The 21,902-nt window shown below is 44.4% G+C and overlaps 1 protein-coding gene across 1 annotated transcript; it reads right to left on the reverse strand.

The window, feature by feature from the left end:
• Positions 1–1,106: 1,106 nt before the first annotated feature.
• On the reverse strand, positions 1,107–21,210 carry prickle2b (prickle homolog 2b). The gene is made up of 8 exons (XM_061070133.1): positions 20,952–21,210; positions 14,843–15,026; positions 9,516–9,629; positions 8,030–8,167; positions 5,660–5,863; positions 4,676–4,862; positions 2,828–3,712; positions 1,107–2,706 (listed from the first exon to the last, which is right to left on the reverse strand). Exons 2-8 carry the CDS (start codon positions 14,972–14,974, stop codon positions 1,721–1,723), a joined length of 2,646 nt encoding a protein of 881 aa, XP_060926116.1. The 5' UTR covers positions 14,975–15,026; positions 20,952–21,210; the 3' UTR covers positions 1,107–1,720.
• Positions 21,211–21,902: the final 692 nt, after the last annotated feature.

Here is a 21,902-nt window from a genome sequence, read left to right on the forward strand (position 1 = left end):
CGCAGTTTGAGAATTTACTAAAAGCAGGGGGAAGTCTACACTTAGGGAGCAGGCCATCAGCAGCCTGACATAATGCATCTCACATGTTTATGCAGCTGCCGTTGTCGTATCATAGCCGACTAAATTAGGATTCCTTTCCTCCAGCGTCTGGAAGCTATCTATGGAGCGTCCCAGAGTAAACACGAAAAAAACTGGGGCGCACGCCTCGAAGGTTGAGGTTAGGTGAAGTAATCACACTAATGTGCCAATCATGTCAACAGCATTAGTGCCTCGACGCCTCTAATCAAGAGATTGGCGTTCACACACCTTGCTCCAAACATATGTGTGGATTATGGGGGCTAGTGTGGATAATCCCCTGACCACATGGACGTCAGAGGCAATCCAATTTACAATATGACACTGCTTAACACCTGCAGACACAACCTGTCATACTGTGAATGCAAATATTTGTGACGATTAACAGGCTACAGCCATGCTAGGAGCTAATGTGTAGTCAGGCAGATAAATGCTAATGTCAGCCTTAAAGTAACAGTTATTTTATTAGGTTATGAAGCAAAGCATTGCACACATTTAAATTAAGACTTAATGGTGGCGATATTCAAGAAGTCAGGGGATCGTTTTTCTGAGGGTGACAAAAATGTCTCTGCTGAATGTCGTAGCAATCCATCCACAAGTTAATGTGTTATTACAGTCTGGAAGTAGCCAACCCAGACCAAAGCTGTTTTAGATAGAAAATAACCAATCTGAAATCTCGCCTAGGGCTCCAACATCGCCAGGGCCGGCCCTCTGTGTGTGTATGTGTGTGTGGCTGATAATGAACAAAGAGCATCCCCAGATTTCATTAATCCCTAGACCATTGTCAGCACTTTCCAACATGAATAGGCTGATGCAATAAACCAGAGCTGAAGTTGCATCTGTTTCCAGGACAATGGAGCTCAGTGTGTCTGAATGTGACTGCACCCATAATACAGCCTAATTACATATACAGTATTAACATGAAAGTGGAGGGTGACTCAACCTCTACACTACATTGTGATGTATTTATGCTTGAGGCAGATGGAGAAGACAACGTGTTGGAGAGAAACACCAATCATCAATCAATTCAATATAAATCACAGAAATACTCCTTTATTCCAAATGAAGGACCAGGTCAGCCAAATAAAACATGCATACGTTTGTTGTTGACATTTTCTATCTCTACATTATAGATATTTAATACATACATGATTCTATCCATACGAAATATAAAAATATGTGAGGCCTCATTTACAACCATATTTACATGGACTTCCTTAACTTAAAGTGAAATTATTAATTAATTTTCTCTATGTACACACAATGAACTGAATACAATAGTACAGTATATCCTAAATCCAAATCACATTGCATGAAAAAAGCTCAACTGTACCGAACCGACTAGCTTGCACACTCGCTTGCTGTTGACATCAAAGATTGCACATCTTGCATCAGCTTTTAACTTTGTGATTCAATGGAACTGCACATGTGACTCTAACAGCCGTAATACTCAGGAGAGACATTAAATGAACAAACATGCAAACACTGTTGCTTTTCCACTGTAATTCATCACTGACTCTCAATTACATAATATTCAACACTCAACAACACTGAATAAATGAACTGTGAGTTTAGATTTCTCTTTGTTCCAGATGGAGGATGTTAGTGTTCACAAGCTGGATGATGAGTCATTGTTAGGAGGATGTTAGGAGATGATGCAGTTTTTGCTTTTCCTGCGTTTGTGGGTGTATAACTGCCCAGTGCGGTTGGGTCCTCCCATCCCTGGGTTGTACTTGTGCACAAGCTCCTGGTTGCTGAGGTAGCGCAGCTGGATGGGTCTTGGGATCGGCTCGCCCAGAAAGTAACCTTCATCCTCCGATTCGGAGGATGAGGAGCAGGTGGAGCACCAATCGTCGTCATCATAATCATCCCAGGAGTATTGGTTCAAGCCAGTGCGTCGGCTGGCTCCAGGGTTTTGCAGCGTCAGGTCTGACGTGGTCCTGGGGCACTGCCTAAAGAATGGAGCTTGATATCTGTCCCCTCCTCCTCCTCCTCTTCCCATTCCAAACTGGTCCCTGGCGCTCCTCGGTGGCGGGAAACGATCATAATCCTCTCGGACACACAACTGTGGTCTCTCTTGGGGTCTTGTTCTTCTTTCTGCCACCAAGTTGAGAGCGTTTTCTGAGCGAGAGCGACGGGATCTGCGGGATCGGTTGTGGTGATGATGCCTTCGCCTCTGGGGAGTTTCTTCTGGGGCATTTATCCGGACTCTTGCTCCCCTACCATCTCCTCCTCCCCCACCTCCAACACCTCCAACACCAACGCCACCCCCCATACGCTCACTGATGGGTGGCAGACGGGCAGCATTGGCACTGCTCACCAAACTTACCCTGTCCTCCTCCTGGAAGGTGAAGCCAGGCGGTAAGTGAGTCATGCTCATACCCCTACCCATGCCAGGAGGGTCACTGTACTGCACTTTGTACTGGGAGGACCTATGGGGATCCATTTCCATGTATGGCTGACCAGCGGTGAGGCTGTGGATGGAGTCAGAGCTACGAAACTGCCCTGAGGAGTTGAGGGTGCCCATGTTGCTTTTCTCTGACACGTTCATTCCAGAGTCTTTGCTCAGGTCTGGCATGGAGAAACGAGAAAGGTGCTCCTGGCGCTTTCCTGCTCCATCTGCTGAGTTTCCTGAAGAAAACAGCAATGAACAAAAAGTTTGATTGTTATTCCACCATGGTTAGGAAATATCTTAATATTCAACAACAACAGGTTTGATACTACAAAGAAGCCCAATGGCTACAACACCCACCTGTTCCGTTGGAGAAAGCCAGCGACTCCATGGATCCTCTCGGGGTCTGCTCGAGAGGGGTCAGTTGCTCTGGGAAGTTAAGTGCATTGATGGGGTTCCTGCTTCTTGCCACCTGGGCTGCTGCTGGAGGCCCTAGGTCTCTGTCCCTGTCCCTCTGAAAACCATGCAAACTGATGGAGCGCTTGTCGGGAGAGAAGCCATTGTGCTGCTGAGAGCAATGGGATACCTCAGTGTAACTCTTTTGCATCCTCGGTTTGGGGGGATAGTACTCCTCTGGAGCTGGCTGCTGGAACCACGCCTCATTCAGAGAGTGGCCCTTCAAGGCCGAGATGGGGGGTCTCTTTAAAGCCGCATTGTCCTTGATCCTGTGATCCTGCTGTTGATTATTCTGTCCAGAGAAGGCGGGGGTATAGGAAGTCCTGACGTTGCACTGGCTGAGAAGCTGGAGAGGGGTGGGGCTGGCAGTCGGGTTTGATTGGGATTCATAATTATATCCGTCACCTGCTCGCTCCTGGTTCTGCCAGGCCGGCGGCTCGCGAGTCAAACTAGGCGTTTGGCTTGAGAGACTCAGAAGATCCATTTGTAATGACAGTGGATCCACCTCACCGGAAAACCTCTCCGTCTGCACACCACCTCCTCCACTCTTCCCCATTTTGGAGCTACGTCTGGACTCTCTGGTGGAGCGAGCGCTCTGGAAGGCCGAGTCCGAGGAATCCGAGCCGTTAGGTTCCTCCCCGAGACTGCAGGAGCGCGAGCAGAAGATTTGGCCCTGCTTGGGCAGGAAGGGCCGACCCAGCAGGGAGCGTTTACAGCGGGCACAGCAGAAGCAGCCCTCGATGGCGTGCCAGTGCTGCCCATCGTACGTCATCTGGCCTTGATCAATTCCTGCAGCAAAGACAAACACATGAATCCACAGGGTTTAGGTAAAACAGCAGATTCTTTCGTTCATTTAAAATGGTGCTCCATGTGATTAATAGTAGCATATTAAAAGGTGCTAGTTAAGTGAGAATACGGAGCCAAAGGCTGTAATACATGACTGTGCATGAACACAAGACTTGGGGGCAAACTCATTACAGAACTTGCCCCAGCATTATATAAACACATCGCATTTCGACTACGTTTCAAGTTGTCTCAGAGGGAAAGAAAACCAGCTATTTGCTAATGGCTGCCATCTGGTTTGAGCAAGTTTTCTGATGGTTTCAATTTATAATCAGTTGTGCTTTTTGGCCAAATTCTTTTTTTCCCGTATCCTGTCTGACAAATAATTACAGACCAAATTTGTTGAGAGGTATGTGCCAAAATCACACCTGGGCATCCTTTCAGGGGAAGCACGCATATGCACCAATATAAACACACACACACACACACACAGCGCTTTACAGGAAGTGGCATTGGGCCAAGAGGTGCTAATATAAAGGTTTCCTGCTGAAAAATCCCCCAGTTTCTTGCCCCTGTGGCTTTGCCTCTAACACTGCAGTGCTTAAGAGTTTGGTTTGTTTATTTTTTGGTGTATAAATCTGTGATCATGGGGGTAAAAAGTTATCACTTTGGTTGGCCTTTACCCGAGTCAGGTTTCCACACTGTATGGTGTATATTGTATACATTTGTGTGCTCTGTAAGCTGAGGTCTCTGGCAATGGATGACATCATTCTGTGATAAACAGTGCCTAAAGTCCTAACTTTCTCTTCTGTGTTAGTTGCTAAAATAAATGAGGTCACTCTCTCGTCCACTTTATTTTTCCATGTCTCAATCGTAGTGCATTACAATATTTTTTGTTAGGGCTCCTTTCAATGACCTGCGGGTGATTAATGACGTTTGTGTGAATAGTGATAGATGCCGGGCACTTACCAATATGTTCCCCGCAGGAATCGCAGTACTCTGCGTACAGGGACTCAAAGCAGGAGCAGCAGTAGGGCCGTCCCTCCTTCATGATGTAGCGCTGCCCCCCCAGCACCGTCTCACACTCGAAGCAGCAGAAGTGCTTCATGTGCCAGTGACGCCCCTCTGCCTCTGTGCACTCATCTGCCAAGATGATCTAAGAAAGGAGAGATAAGACACAGAGTATCGTTTATCACGGGTCCTCGGAGATATAAACCTCAATTGGGTTATTACCATGTGTTGAATGACAGCACAAAGCCTGGGTTCGCCCTCTCTCCCTCCTCCACACACACTACTTTCACCTCCTCAGATAATCCTATTTTTCACTGACTTGTGTAGGAGGCTAATGTGTGCGGGGACAAGGTGGTGCATTTAGTTGTAATTACCCTGCTGGTGTATTACCGGGGTGCTTTTTGAAGTACTAACTGTGTCCTTGTCCCCATTTGCAGAGGGAATACGTCTGTGTTAATGGTTTGCAGATCAGGACATTGAGAGCTGACCCCATTAGAGTTTAAAAAAAAACCTTGCATTTGTTAAACTGTGGTTGGGAAGCATGTGAGCATCATCTCCCAGCAGTTTGGTTTATATAAGGCATATACATGTGCATATATGTGCACAATGTTTACAAATGAATATATAATGGTGACAAGTGTATCTGTTAACAAATGAACCTCCATATACAGACGTGTGTGTGTGTGTGTGTGTGTGTGTGTGTGTGTGTGTGTGTGTGTGTGTGTGTGTGTGTGTGTGTGTGTGTGTGTGTGTGTGTGTGTGTGTGTGTGTGTGTGTGTGTGAGTGTGTGAGTGAGTGAGTGAGTGAGTGAGTGAGTGAGTGAGTGAGTGAGTGAGTGAGTGAGTGAGTGAGTGTGTGTGTGTGTGTGTGTGTGTGTGTGTGTGTGTGTGAGTGTGTGTGTGTGTGTGTGTGTGTGTGTGTGAGAGAGAGACGGGCGTCTACCTCATCGCAGGCGGTGCAGCGCGGCTTCAGCCTCTCGGCATGGTGCCGGCCGCAGAAGATCTTCCCGTCCTGGTGAAAGTAGATGAGGTCCACCAGGAGCTCATTGCACATGCTGCACACAAAGCAGGCGGGGTGCCAACACACGCTGTGACCCGCCCGTGACGCAAACACAGCAATGTCGCCTCCGTTTATCTGGCCCCCGCACTGAAAAACAAACAGAGGAGGAGGAATGTTTTGAGAAACAGGTTGCAAGTACGTACTATCTATCGGTATGTGTCACTATTTGTATGCCACTGTTTATTTGCCAAGTCAGGGAAGTGACAATACTGAGTAGCAATATAGTAACCACCCTTTTATTTTGTTTTCTAACACACTGTTGAGCACTGAAAGCGATAATGTAACATGACACTGTACATCACTTTAAAAAATGTGAGGCTTGTGCAGTTGTGAATATGTTCTTTTTCATATAAACGTCAGCCAGTGGGATGGTGCTTTGGTGTTTGTTTGTTTGTTCGTAAGCAAACAAACATGACAAATCCTGGATACTTTCTCTGAACCTGCACCTGCTGAGCATACCTAAAGAATGAGGGGACAAGGCACCATGTTGACACGTAATGTAAAGTAATTATTTTCAGGTTGTTGAGTGAATATAATACAGTGAACGAACAGTCATGAAACATCAGTAAAAAGACAAGAGTCACTGTAGCTGGGTCTTAAACATGTGTTATTCTATTGGTTTGAGGTTTTATCTACACAGTCAAGGTTATAACTCATTCTTAGTTTAGTTATGTTTCAAAATGAGTGATCGTTTGATCTTTTAAATGTCACAGCACAGTGAAAAGTACCCGTGACAATTTCCTTAAGGCTGATATCACGTCTTCAGATATCTTGTTTTATCTTATCAACAGCTCAACGCTTCAGTTTACTGTCACATGAGACTAAAGAGCAACACATCACCGTCTGAACTGATTGGCTGAACCAGGAGAATTTTCTCGTGACAAATTGATCAACTAATCGTTTAAACTCTACAGGAGATTTTTCTCTGAAGATGCACCATTTTCAAAGAAAATTCCTTTTTGCAGGATCCTTATCAGGGTCAAAGTCAATGCTGATACTGATGCAGCATGTCAGACAAATGCGTCTATGTCTTTACCAACATTTTGCATGAAACCTGGACTAAAACAGAGCACGAGTTTTGAGTTTGTATGCATGCGCTGTTTCTGCTAGGGCATGGGCAGGGAGAGGAAATTAAGTGGCTCTTGGAGAATGTTGAAGGATGGGGCAAAGGGGAGGAATGAAAATGGAGAGATGCTGCCTACGGGAGGATAATAGGGAGAGCGGGGTCGGCATTGGAGGTGTAGAGGTAAAGAGGCTGGCGCTATAAACAATGGGGAGTGCTAACGAGACAGGGGTGAGGGATCAGGTAGGCAAAGCAGATTTAGAGGGGGGGACAGGAAGAGAGAGACGGGGGGGGGGAGAGTTGCAATCAGGTTATCTAACTGGCACAAAGCCTGCTGCTGCAAGGAGGCCAAAGGGGGGTGGGGGAATTCAATCAATACACACTCTCCCAACAATCTGTTCCCTCACATAAAGTGTGTGTGTGTGTGTTTGTCTGCCGAGTGAATGAGAAGCACAAGCTGTAAAGCACCTATCCACCCGGGGCACCAGCACCACAGAGAGAAGCTGTACTTTGCTAAAGCCTGTTATGCACTCTGTAACAAATGTCGAGCGGATGCAGAAGTGTGCTAGTTTGTTGTTAAAAGAACACTTCATTGCACTCTGCCGTTCCCATAAGGCCACTACAAGAGCACAGGAAGTAAACACATTCAATATTTGATGGCACACTTGGTACTATTGTGATATATCTTCAGCTGGAACTGTAACTTCATCTCAGAGACAAATACTGTGGTTGTCTGAGTGTGACAGCTGTTTTTTGGAATGAGACGCATTATAGTACACAATATACACACACACATACGACACCTCAGCATTCTTGTACAACACCTTTGAGGGTATATTTGACAAGGTCGCTCCATTGTTATAAAAAGGAGACAACTGTTGTGTCCCTGTCCTTCATATGTCATCCTAAAGCACCTCGCGTACATCATCACAAAGACTTGATATGTCAGCCTGCCGTCCAGTAAATCTCTGGCACTATCTATCGCTTTCATTCCATCGGCCTCATGAGCCACCTTTGCTCTTGTCACATTTCAATCACTTGTGTGTCAGGAGTCAGGACGCAGCGCAAAAAATGACATTTAGATGTGAAAATGATGGTTTGCTTTCACAGCATCTCTGATCTTGTCATAGATTTCACTGCTACAGGGAAATGATGTAAAAGTGATGTATCAGACATTTTAGTGTGGTTACCTGTTCGCAGATCGCCCCGGTCATCGTCACAGGGAACGGACGGACATTGCCACGGCCCAGGTTCTCCCGTTTACGCTGGTTACTGAAGAGCTTCAGCTCTCGCTTCTCCTCGTCGTCCAGGCTGTTGCAGTAGCGTAGCTGCACACAAACACGTCACATAAACATACATGTGTCAAGCTTGCTCTGTTATGCATTGTGAAACGTTGGTGTTGTTGCCAATATGTTGCATATCCACAGCAGACATGGAGGTTTGTCACCGCAGAACAAGCAGAGATGTTAAAAATGATTTTATAATGGTTCTGTTTGATTCAAGCATCCCTGTGAGTCATAATAGTGGGACACTGAGTCAGCATGCATGGTACCAGGACTCTGACAATGAAGCAGTAAATGGATTTCCACTATCCAGCCAAGGAGGTTATGTTTTAATCTATGTTGCTTGTTATTCAGTAGGATTACATAAAAATCACTCAAATTTATATTTCGAATGAAGGGGTGGGGCATGGCCCGAAGGAGAAGGCATTACATTTTGGAGTGGATCCAGATAAATGGGTAGATAACGATAGCGGCAATGCACTAACACGTAACACTTAAAACTTAAGTTTCAAGAGTCTTCCCCTCTTTGTGTTTCCATCACAAGTGGAAATATGCAGCCTCAGCTCAATATTTTCCCCACTGGGTTAAGGACAGAGGAGGAACATGCTGGAAGTGATTATTCAATTTCATTAGTTCTATCATTTTCCATTCCAAGAAAGAGAGATCTTCAGCCATGTTTGTGCACCAGAAATTAGAACCTGGAGGGACCTATCCTCAAGATTTACTGCAAAATAATATTTATTAATTTCAAAGCACAATGCAGTGCAGAGCTGGCCTTGTTCCATGCTAACACAAATCAAAGTTGCCATCTCAGATTTGTTTTTCCGAACACAAATAGGCTTGGTGCAGTGCCCGTTGACAGTTATCCACCAATCAGAATTTAAGGATTAAGAATCTTCCTACATTGTTGGCTAGTCTGCAAGCAACACAACATGGCAACAAGCATGGGAGAGATTGCAGCAATTGTTTAGTTTTTCATTCACCACAAGACTCAATAATCCCATCTCCCAAACAGAAACTGGGTAACATGAACCTGATTTCAGACAGAATAATGAAATAATAGAATTTAATGGTTATTTTATCTTATTGTTAGCGGCGTCATGGGGCCACTGGTTTCATATTTATATGCCCAGATTAACTGTGATGACTTATTGATGAAAAATAATTAAAGGCAGCTAAACACACACAAACACACACGCACACACCTCACTATCTCATTCCCACTCATTAAGAAGACAGACTCCATTTTTCCTGGGTCTGTCTCATCCCGTTGCCCCCTCTTATCTCGGCATTGCCCCGAAGGAGGAAAGGAAAGGGGGGGGGGGGTTGATGGGTGGATAAAGATGGATGGATGAAGGTGGTGGTGGGGGAGGGCTGGTTGTTTTGGACTCACCTCATTGTCGTGGGGCGGGAGCTGATGGAGCAGCTGTTTGATGCGGTATTTCTCTCCTGGGCTGTTCACATAGGGCACCTTGTCCTCGGGCAGCGAGCTGTAGTACTGATGGACCTGAGGAGACAGAGGCACAGAGAGGGTAGGAGATGAAGAACAATAACCTAAATACAACACATAGACTAGATGACTACACAAAAATACACTTGGGAGCAGCCAGTGATTAATTTCATTATTGATTTAACTCTTGATTTATTGTTTTTCATTTAGCGATGTTGTCTATACAATGACACAAAATAAGGAGCTGTTAAGTCCTCAATAGGAGAAGCTGGGACCTGCAAATGTTTGATATTACTTGACACACACACACACACACACACACACACACACACACACACACACACACACACACACACACACACACACACACACACACACACACACACACACACACACACACACACACACACACACACACACACACACACACACACACACACACACACACACACACACCACTGATTTATGGCCCACCCATCGAAACTTAATGGAACCACACCACTCCATCTCTGCACACTGACTTGGGAATATATTACTGATCTCAAATATGCAGCCCCCCCCCCCAATGTAGACGTGCACACACGAATAAGTGAGTAACATGTATGCATGTATGCAGTGCACGTGCATACAGCAAGATTAATGCTAATCTGGTCATTCCAAATCACTTGGACATTCTATGCATTACAGCGGCAGACAATGAACGTCATCTCAGTGTTATTTATTGCAGTCTTTTTTATTACACTGTAACAGGGGGCCAGGGTGTATCAGAGGTCAGGCAGACATATATGAATGTGAGTGTGGGGGGGGGGGGGTGCAAACCACGAAAGCCACAGGGTTTTTAAGGGAGAATTGAGAACAGAGGTCATAGACAGAGAGAAGAGGAGGAGAGGAGGTGTGGAGAGGTAATAAAAGACAGAATGAAAGTGTTACATGGGAGAACAAAGTGTGTACTTAAGAAACATGACAATCTTTGATTATTTGAAGGACACACAATAGAGCAGAGTGAAGACTTACGAAGAGACAACATGATCGATACCTGCTGACTAGGTCAAGACCTGTTCTAATCACCTGTCTGTCTCCTGATTGGATATACGGAGCAGAAGCCATCAGCTTTGTCCTTGGCAATAACATAGGATTTGTCACACACAAACAAATTAACTTGGATAAACCAAGGATCAGCACCAATGACCAAAACTTAGAGCCGACTGCTTTCCTGCAGCACACCTCAGGACGCCAGGAGGTGTGGAGTGTCTCAGGATAGTTCATGAAAAGGAGACTGACTTTGGTCAAGGGTTGATAAATCCCAGAACGCCTTTATGCACATATGGAAAAACACATACACATGCTACCAGATATGCACACACAGACACGTGCAAACACACACAGCTAATGATAAATTACGAAACAAGCTTTCAACAACAACAGGGTTACAATCTGGAGGTGAAAGGCTCATCGCCCCGGGGGAAAAGATCTAAAGACAGATAACACACACACGCACACACACAATGGACACCCAGTTGCAGCAAGAGCCAGGAGGAGCAGCTTGTGATAATAACTGTAATCGAAAGCAGACAGCTAAAGACAGGGCAGAATTTGGAACTGTACTGAAAGCAGTGTTTTTATAGGCGAAGGCGAATGGTAGGATTTTGCAACTGAGTGACAAGAGCGATGGTTTCCCACAGATGGTTTGGATTGCTGCTAATGGCCAGATAGCCAGAGGAAAAGATACCACCAGGCACTGGGACGGACATTCTCTCAACAAGCCACTTTACAGTGGTTAGTGGACATAGACACTATATTGCTGAGAAAACACTGGCAGAAACAGTCAAACATGGTGGGAACGATGGTGTTTTCACAGCGAACAGAGCAGTGTTTTCAGTCGTTGTCCTGTTCTTCTCACGTCTTCAGTGAGATGCTCGAGTTCTGCTCAGCACTACAGCTCAGATGTGGGATCCAATTTTTGAAAGTGAAAAGATCTTAGATGGGTTGTCACAATTACAACGATTCTATGCTCTTGTTTAGCTGGTGAAATGTTAACCATCATCTACAACTTAGCTTGTTAGCCTGATGACAGTTGTTAACCATTGGTGGCAAGAGAAAAATAGTGAGTAAGTAAGCAGGGTTGAAATTTAGAAAAGTATGACTTGTCTTTTCTTTCAAGAGATCTCCTCATTTAGCATTAACATTTCGGATAATCTGATCACAAGTGAAAGGCGATGCACTGAGATCTGGTCGTTTATCATATTCTGAGGTGGTTTGGACCAACGATGGCCACATTCTAATTGCGGCATGTTCGTCAGTATAACATCTGCCAAACTGAAGGACTCCATGTTCAATGTACAACTTTCGAGCACGAGGAAGTCCTTTCTAATTCAATTGGTTCTCAAATCACATAAACTGGCTTTGTCAACGATGAGCAGATAGAGATAGATTACAAGTGTGTCAAACATCCTCAGAGATTTGGTTTGCCTGGAATATGCCCCAGAATAGATCCAGTCTGCTGTGTCCCAGTTCAGGAGCTGAATCCTTCTAAGAACCCAGTCTTCCATTTTCACTTTCATTTAAAAGAGTTAAGCATTGAACGTTTTAGTCTCGTTGACGGTCTCCTTGTAACAGTTGTCAAAGAAGAGCAATGAATCCTAGGATAGGGGGTTCTAGCAAGGATCCACTTGTTGGAGCCTTTGTTTCTGAGGGGTTTCAGTAGGCATTACTCAGCTGCATTTGGAGGAACCTTTGAAATGAAACAGCCTAGTCGCACTGCAGTGAGTAATCTGTCTTTAAACGCAGCCTCTGAAGAAGGTGGCCCCTCAATTGAGACACAGCTTTAATTGGTGTAATTTTCTCCCTCTTCTCTTAATTTCCAGAAGACTAGACCCGAGGGAAGTGCACTGCCCCCTACTGCTGGTTAAAATAACTTCAGAAGGCCAGCCATGAACAGTACTTACTGTCCACTTAGTATTGGATCATCCCAGATAATACCAGGTATGAACAATCAAAGCACAGAACAAATCTCTTAGGATAGCCTCATCATTTATCTTTCATTCAATGCTGCAGGTGGTAATGAGGCCAGGTCATTATCTGCCAGTTTTCATTATCATTGAATAAAGGGGGTCTAATTGTCCTGATGTCCATTTTTGAACATCACAACCTAGCCTCATGTCCTTCTTTGACATCCTTTGTCGTCTGAAAGTTAATTTATCCACATCCGAACTCAGGATCCATCACAGAATCTGCATATAGCTCTAGTTTGCACAAACAACTGGATTTCTATTTAAATATACCACATGTGAGCAGTCTGAAAACACATTCTTAATGTTTAACTGCAAATTAAAATCAGATCCACGAGTCTGCACATTTGACTGAGCCTAATCTATTGCTATGTGATTTACAAAAAACTAACGTGCCACTGCACATTCTTGGACTTAACAGGCTGTAACTTGGCAACATGCAAGATTTTATATTGAGATGGATGGAGAGACAAGGGTGAGAGGAGACAGTGAGAGAGAGAATACTGGCAGGTTCCTCCACACTGCAGCTCAATAACATTTCCAGCACACTCTGTAATGGCTTTGTTTGGTGATAAAGAATCATGTATTCAGCCACTGTTGACAGAAATACAACTCACACTGGAGAGTTGACCAGTCCCAACTAAGTGCAGAGTTATCCCCCATAATCCTCAGATATCTCTGACTGAATACCTCAATCCTGCTCAGAAATCTCCCGTTACTGAGCGGTGACTTTACACCACAGATGGCTGAATAGGGCTCGTCCAAGGCACCGGCTCCCTAAGGGGAAATTTAAACCCACTGTTAAGAATCCTGGAGATTCGCTCTGGGTTTTCCATCTCTCTCAATTCTCGCTCTTTCTCACTGCATGCACAGGAAATCAGGGCTTTGAAAAGCTGCACATCAGGTGCACTCCTCTGTGATGAGTCACACAGCAGGTTTTCAAACCTTGAATGACTTGCATATCAGGTTGAGAAACTAGAAATTGTTATAGCTGTGGATAGATTTCCTGTAGGTTGATATAAATGCTTTCAACTTCCACAATTTGTCCACCAGGTCTTATTGTTGTTATCAAATACAATTATTTTTTCATATTTGTGTAGCACTGTGCCGCTACAGTACAGCACAGCCCAGTTTCCATTATGACCTGACTGTTCCAAAGGTCATATCACCCCTGGACGAGAACCTAATTGACTTCGGGGTCAAACGTGTAACCCTGGAGGGGGATGAAAAATAGCTGCGCTTAGTCCTCCGAGGTGAAAACAGGGGGCTGTGCAAACACCGCGTATTGACCAATTCATTGCTTTTAACACATCACCAAAATGAGACCAGCCCCCATAAATGTGTCTATTAACCCATAAAACTGGAAACCCTCCCACATGAGCATTGTAGAGTGGATTTTCTTCAACAAGCGTGGGGCCATTTAATGCGTGCTTAGCTTTGCCTTCGTGAGGGCAATGAAACCTACTGTAAACGTGTTTGCAGGCAGAATGAAATGAAGATTAATTTGACTGCGGGAGCTATATAATCCTTGTTAACCATTATCCTGCAGAAAGCCCAGTCTGCATAAATCGTGAGCTATCACATAGTGAGGTTAAGCTCTAAGTGAAGGGTTAAAAAATATAGAACACTACAAGCAGTTTGGTGCCTGGAATTTTTAGTAGGTTTATACTGAACTGTACTGGAATGTAATTAAATTAATTTAATTTTATAACTGAAACCTGTCTGCATATCACTGGAATCATCCATCCTCTGGCCCTTCAACCACCATAATGTTTTGTAGTTCTGATCTTTGTATGTTAATTTAAAATACAACACATCATAATGTTTGGATTGAAATCAGAGCTATTCCAAGCAATGAGTGGCTGTTATTAGATTCCTCGACTCCCATTGTCATTTGATCTCTTTTAAGAGACCTGACTTGCAGTGCACGTCTGTTCTCAACACCTGCTTCAGAAACAACACGACAATATTATAAATAGAACAGCACTAAGATATAGGATAAAATGCCTACATGCATTCATTTCTTTTAAGTTGTGTTTGGACTGTCAAGTGTTATGGTGTGGATGACAACTTTGGACACTTTGAAACTTCCTGCATGTTCAGAAAAGATTTTGGGATTTGGCCACTGTGTAGTCTCCACAAACATGTGTGACAGAAATGCGTAGAAAACCTTCAGTTTTACAGAAAGGCGTCATTGGTCCAGGTGCTGTCTGGTGTAAACAACATGGTCTAAAATTGCAGTAAGTGAAACCATGCTGGTACCTGTTCAGGTTTGAGTCCGGGTGGTACCCAGGCATACTCCTCCAGGGCACAGCCAGAGTCGTCGTCTGAGGTAGAGTTCCTCTGGAAGTCGTACATCAGCTTGGTGACCGTCTTCTCCATCTCTACAGGCATGGCTGGTACTGCATGCTCCTCACGACGACACTTACAGTGCACACAGATCTTCCTACAGAGGAAGGAGACAAAACATCTGTTAAGCCAAAGTTGTGTGTGGACTACACTTGTGTTTAACACGCACAGATTTTATGGAACAAGAGTCTCCAATTACGTACCGAAGCAGTAGTTATTCGACCGTCTAAATAAAAGTATGATCTGTGGTTTGAAAGTAACTTTTGTGCTTTGAACTCACAATACTTCAGAATACACAATCATTAGTTTAATAAATCACTATGTAAATAGAACTGCATCTCGGGCGAAAAGGTTTTACCATAAAAAAAGATGTCATAATGTAGAGACTGTTTAGGCCAATGAAACTTGCCACTAATCAAATAAATAAATACATAACCCAAATAATCGAGAAAAAAATGAACATCTGTCATGCAACTCCTTTAAAGTTCTTCGAACCACCGTTGACTTTTTTACAAAAGCACATAAGGCCTGTGCGTGTTCGCAGACCCTCTACCCATAAAGCAAGTGAACTCCACACAGTTGAAAGGTCAAGGCTTCCTGCTGCAGCTCTCACACTAAAATGTTGGTGCCACAACTGCAAGGCTCAACAATCCTCTTGGGCATCAAGTATGAAGGTATAATCACAAACAGGCGATGGAAATTAGCAGAATATTGAACCTATGACAGTGATGGAAAGCAGTACTGTACAAACACACCAATACACACACTTCCCTATGAACAAGGTTGGCGAGAAACACTAACAGATGCTTAGCCAGGACAGTGCTCCACACTCATTAGTCCAACGGACCCAACCAGCTTCAAAATGGAAAGTGTTCATGTGTAAGTTTCCACAGTGAAGGAAGCCTGGGTGTTGACACCAATACTCCTCCTACCTGTTCTTTCATTTCCAGTTGTGTCCAGAGAGTAATGAGAAGAGTTATTATATATGATAGACTCGAACAACTGCTCTTGAGTGTTGTCTTGCAAAATTTTGGGCATAAACAGTCAATGATTAAGAGAATTAAACAGAACCTGTGAAACATCTCGCAAAAAGCAGAACAGGATTTGGTAAAACACCTGAGTGCATGGATTCAAACTAAAATATAGGCCACCGTCACTTGGTCAGTAATTTGATCCAAAGGGAGCAGACGTTGAATACATATAAATTCCTGTGTCCTTGACGAGTCTAAGCCACTGCATTATGAAGAAACTCTGGGTGGCCAGAATGTCACATCCCACTAACCCTTGCTGCCCCTCAGGCAGCCAAACAAGGGAGACAATCCCATTAGCTTCCCAGACGGACGCCTGCCTGTCTGACAGACAGCCCTGTGCGGAGGAGCTTAAGGACACTAAGGACACTGTTTGACAGCCTGACAACCCGACTGGCAACAGATCTGTTAGTTTAGAGTGCTTGAAGCACAGACAGCACTGGGCGGAGAGCCGGCCGGGTCTCTCTTTGCATGTTGCTTAGAGTAGCACTTCTTGACCAAGGGTTGAGTCTTGGTTAACAAAGCACCGTATTCTATTTGGCTCAGCACTGATGGATTATGATGACAGAACAGACTTTGGAAAGACTTGAAAACCACTTTCGAGTCGTCTATCCAAACCTCACTGACGTGCCGCAACTGGTTACATGAGCAATCCTGATAAAAAGAAAACTCATAAATCTATAGGTCTAAAGTCTGACAAATTTTCCATCACCACTTGAGAATCCTTGCCCCGCACCAGGAGACTTTACAACCTATTACTGTCTGCTCCAGCTTTCAACACCGCCCTGAGCAGAAAAGCCAGACCTCTGTAAATTCTGCTGTCATGGTGGACGACTTCAGGAAATGACTCCATAAACATTAGCAAAACGCACAGAGGGGTGAGATATCTCTGCCACGACGAGTGAAGCTTATGATATATAGAGGAGTGATGCAGCTCAGGCAGATGAACTCATCAAGTAGCTGTCAAGCAAGCAGACTGGTAAAAGAGTGTTTGGAAAATCCCTTTTATCCAGCATGATACTCTAGCCAGGGGCAACACAGCTTCCCTACCTTCACAGATTTAAGGCCAATTAGTCAATTGACTAAAATCCGTGCATCTATAAGAACACACACACTCACAGATAATGGCAGAAGGAGCAAGACAAAGGCACTGAACATGAAGACAAAAAACACATGAAGACAATTCTTCTGACATCCAGCCGGCTGATTATAAGTTATCTCTGCCTTATGATGGGGAGAGACACTTGGAGATATGAGCATACAAATAGCCAGAAGAAGCAGAACACATCGCAACATCCCAGCTCCTCAATATTCTTGCTATAGTCTGCCTAGAGTTAAACTAAAATCAGCTTGCGACCTTTGGAGCAATGCACCTTTCCAACCCACTCTGTCGGACCAGATGTGTGATGATGACCTTCCTCGAGTGATTCACCTCGCAAACATCCCGATCTCTCTACATCGGTGCTGGCAGAGATACGGTAAGCCCACAGGGGCCTGTTGCTCCTTCCCTCCTCGTCTATCCTCATGATTTACAACAAGGTTCATGCACATGCCTGGGATTTCCCCTTCTCTGAAACTTAATCCCCTGACTTCCCCTTGTAATCTACATCATTTCAATTAGGGGAGATGTGGGGACTTTGGTAATACAAGTCAAGTACATCACCGACGCCCAATAAACGACTCGGGGGTAAATAGCGGGAGGTTAAAATGCTTGTTCTTTACTCAGATGAGACAGGCACTTCATCCCCTGGGAGATATAAATGCTGACGAATCATTTGTGAAGTTTGTTTAAGCCCTGGGGGGTATGCTGTTGGTTAGTGATCCCGGAGACCATGATGTCAGTGGACAATGATTCACCATTTCAGGTTAATTATCGGTCTAGTCTTCTAGATTAGCTTCGTAACCCTGGCAACGGGGGTTGTTTCCTTGCGTAACTAGGACATGATAGGGTACTCTGTTAGATGTTCATCTCTGCTTCAATCCTTTGTTTTTAGAATGAATTTACCAGCCTACAAGTAAATGGGCTTCACAGCAATATGGTTCTATCCCCAATGCTAGGGTTAGAATTAAGAGACTGTTCAACACAAACTTTAAAGAGTCATCTGACTTAACTGCTTCCAGAAGCAATTTCAGAAAGTATGGCCTTGCCGAGTTTGAAGCAGAAGCCTCATTCCACTCTCATTCCTGAGAAGCTCTCAAAACCACTGCAGCCTTTCCATGGCATCACTAGTCTAGATGGTCAGATTAAAATCCCATCTTGCAATGGCAGTTCTGCAGAAAGGCTGAGGTTGGTTGTCAAGCGAGGAGAGAGCGGAAGAGAGATCAGCTGGTTGCACACTGCAGCCACATCTTGGATTCTTTTCCCCTCTTTTTCTGCCTTTGTACTCAATGGAAGAAGTGTAGGGGACGAAGACAGACGCTTCTATTTAACAGCCTTTTGTTTGGTCATATGACATTTCCACTTAGTGGTTTGAAGCTGTTGTCCCCACTTTCACAAATTATTTATACACCAATATACAAAGTCGGGTCAAGTTGACGTCAAAGCCATTTGGGCTTAATCATAGCTAATCATGACTGGAGGGGTTCGAAATCAGGATTGACAAATTAGTAAAAAGCAGATGCAACATCCTGCGAACAAAGTTTCAACCTGCATCCACCTGACATAACAAATTACAGTGAACCAAAGTCATGCTCTCTTTCCAACTAGCCTCCGTCCACTGGCCTCAACCGGACAGTGGAGCTTTTACTGTAGAGGCAGTGACGTATATGCACAAACTTGACATTTTAACTAACAACAAACTTCAAGAATGTTGTAATGTTGTTTGGATATGCCTGACAGATTAATCAAGCCTATGCCAACTGTTACATCCACACGACGCCTTTTGTTCTCCCACTTGAGGCACAATTACACAATGCAGTTTTCTCCAAAATGAAAAGTTACACTTCTCAGAATTGAAAAAAGTCGGGAGGTGCACGGCCAGTGAAAATGACACAGAGCTCCAGCAGAAATAAGCTAATTATAAGGCTTAACCCGCACAAGATTTTAAGTACACAAGGAGTCCTACTCTGCTTGATAAACTGTTGTGATGTCTTTCGTGGCTCAGGATGTTTTTTTTTTCTTTCTTCAGATAAACCTTACGACGTCATTAAGGGATGTAATGATAGGTGCTATTGAGTGAAACAATAAGATATAGTGTTTCTGGAGCTAGAGCAACACTAAAGAGCAAAAGTCAGAATAGCTTAGTCTTTGTTCATCCGTCTCATGTGAGAGTCTCAAGTGAATTGCTGGAATTTAATTGTGCACGCAAGACCAGACATAGGTTAAATGCTGATCACTATCTGAACTTGGTTGAAATGAAAATTGTACATACAGGCAGTGTTTAGTCTTAATGTTCATGTGAAATATGAAAAATTCCTGCTGCCAGAATAAGCCAAATGCTATAATAGAACAGGGATTAACCCCTAACTAAGGTGGGAATCTCAACTGTAAAATCTGTTGTACCTAGTGTTGTTTCACCGAATGCAGAGAACAAAAACTGTTTTACTCAAAAGTCTAAATAAATAGTCACACAACTTTTTAAAGTATAACTGAAAAAAACGTGGGCATCATCACTTCCGTTCTCTCCTGTCTTTTTAAGGAGTAAACAGTGGCTGACAGGATTTGTGTAGAGTGGGAAGGAGAGAGCAAAGGGGAGAAAGAGATATTTATGTAACATCAGACTGGGACGCTTTCAGCTCCAGCCCAACTATACTTGAGACTGGATCACATTACTTATTCATTCACTGCTGACTTGTTCCATAAAGTGACACTGCTTTGGACACGGAGAGGGGGAGTCATGGGAGAGCCACGCTTCCAAGACCACCTCAGTACAGACCTTAAAACCATTCTCACACACCAGCAACCCAGTGCAGATTCATGCAGATTCATCAACATACATAGTTTGGTGATTGACTTACGACACGTTGTGGGAGAAAATATCTCAACCTGCCAGGAACTTTGCAGAATATTACGTTGACTTTCCTTTTAATGTGTCAGTGGGAAAACGCCGCAACCAGTGAGGCTCTGACATTTTTCCAGAGGCAGTTGTGGACGTCAGAAATAATGTCGGTCTGGCTCCTGTCAGCTCAGTTACTGTTTGGGCTGCTCTCAGACCCGAGGAGACCAGTGATCCTGCAGCCACATTATTCATCTCAACCCCCTCCCCGCTCTCTCTCTCTCTCTCTGTGTACATTCATGTGCTAATCCGGTGACCCCGTACACTGCCAAAAAAAAGTAGCCATCTTAACGGGTCAATCGCTCTGAATGGAGTCCTGTAATGGTCTCCTTAAGACAACTGCCATGGCGATGCGATTATCCCACATGTTTCCAAAACAGTAAATTACAGGAAACAATTAGAGCTTTTTCATGAACTGGGATGGTGTAAATAATCCGAATTTACGCAGAAACAACCTGACACAAGTTGATTTAGATGGGACGGGATATAATAAACATTTTACAGAGGCTATTCTTCTATATCTATGCATTCACAAGGATGTCTACAGTCCATATGGCACAGAGGCCGCACCACAAAGACTTTGTGGCTGGCAGGCGCCCAGTGGTAGCCGGAGCATTCACGCTACAGGGGGTGGGGTGGGGTGGGGTGGGGGTAGAAAACTGTGAGAACACGTCCGTAGGGGGAAAGCTACAGTGCAAGTATACGGCAACTCTCGAATTCCCATCGGTAGTCCGCGAGGAACGTGGCCATTTAAGCCAATAACGAAGTGGGCAGAACAACCCCGTTAAGGTCAAGGACTTTACAGAGTGCAGATGACGCTAGTTTGCGCCTCCGTAACAAAGAGAAAGCGGTTAAAGTCAGAACCGAACACGACTTCATTGTGACACATTGTGCCATTACGCGCATTACGCATTTAAAGCTCCCGGCGGTGACCGTGCGTGGCGCAAAGACACCAGCTCCGAACCCGGATCCACAAGGAGCCCACACCGAGCTGCTTACCTTCTCACAGCCTGCGGGGGGCTGCAGCCACAGCCCGGACCTCGCTGCTGGTTGCGCTGGAGCAAGTTTTATGGTACGTCTTCCTCATCGCAGAATGTTGTCACCCAACTCCTCACGTAACACCACAGCATTCACCAGCCTCTCAGCCTCGGTGTGTGTGGGCACCCCTCCGCTACATGTGTCCCCTCCGGTTCCAAAGCCTTGTGTCGACCCCCTGTCCTCCGCACACACACTCAGGAGCGGAGCTTAGAGGGAGAGCCGATTTAGGAAAGTGCGTAAAAACAGATCCCCGTTTAATCGCAGGTCCAAGCCAGAGTCCACGGAAATGTTTCCAATCCCAGAGAATAAAAGAGAAACCTTCGGTACGTGACTGTTAAACTCCGAGTCTGAGGATCCGAGCGGACTTTCTGTGCGTAAAGGCGCTGCGCACTGGAGCTGCTCCTCCAGTGCTCCGCTGGCTGCTGACCGACCCACTGACGAGCTGAGCTTTCATCTTCAAGTCGGAAAAATAACACGGCCACCTCCGGTTGGGACTTTCAAAATAAAAGCAAGTCACATCTATGTATACAGTTTATATACACATATGTGATTGATATGTGATATACCAAATGACATATAAACTGTCCTATCCTTCAACCGGGAAAAGCTCAACCAGCAAAGGAACATCATGATATTTTTACATTATATATAGTATAATATATAATATATATATGTTATTGTTACTGTTAAATACTATACATCGATTCGACTAGCGATTTTGTATATTTGACATATACACGACCAACCAAAAACATCTAGATTTTAACTTATCTTCTGACCTTACATGAGTCTGTTCACTTTGATACAGTGGAAATGTATTTAAACCTTTTGTTTGAAGGCAAGGTTGTTGATTTCCTGTCTTATTCTGAGTTCCTCCTGGATGGCTTGACACAAACACACGCGCACACACGC

The sequence above is a fragment of the Limanda limanda genome, chromosome 4 (genome assembly GCF_963576545.1).
Source record: "Limanda limanda chromosome 4, fLimLim1.1, whole genome shotgun sequence".
In the NCBI taxonomy this organism is placed as follows: domain Eukaryota; kingdom Metazoa; phylum Chordata; class Actinopteri; order Pleuronectiformes; family Pleuronectidae; genus Limanda; species Limanda limanda.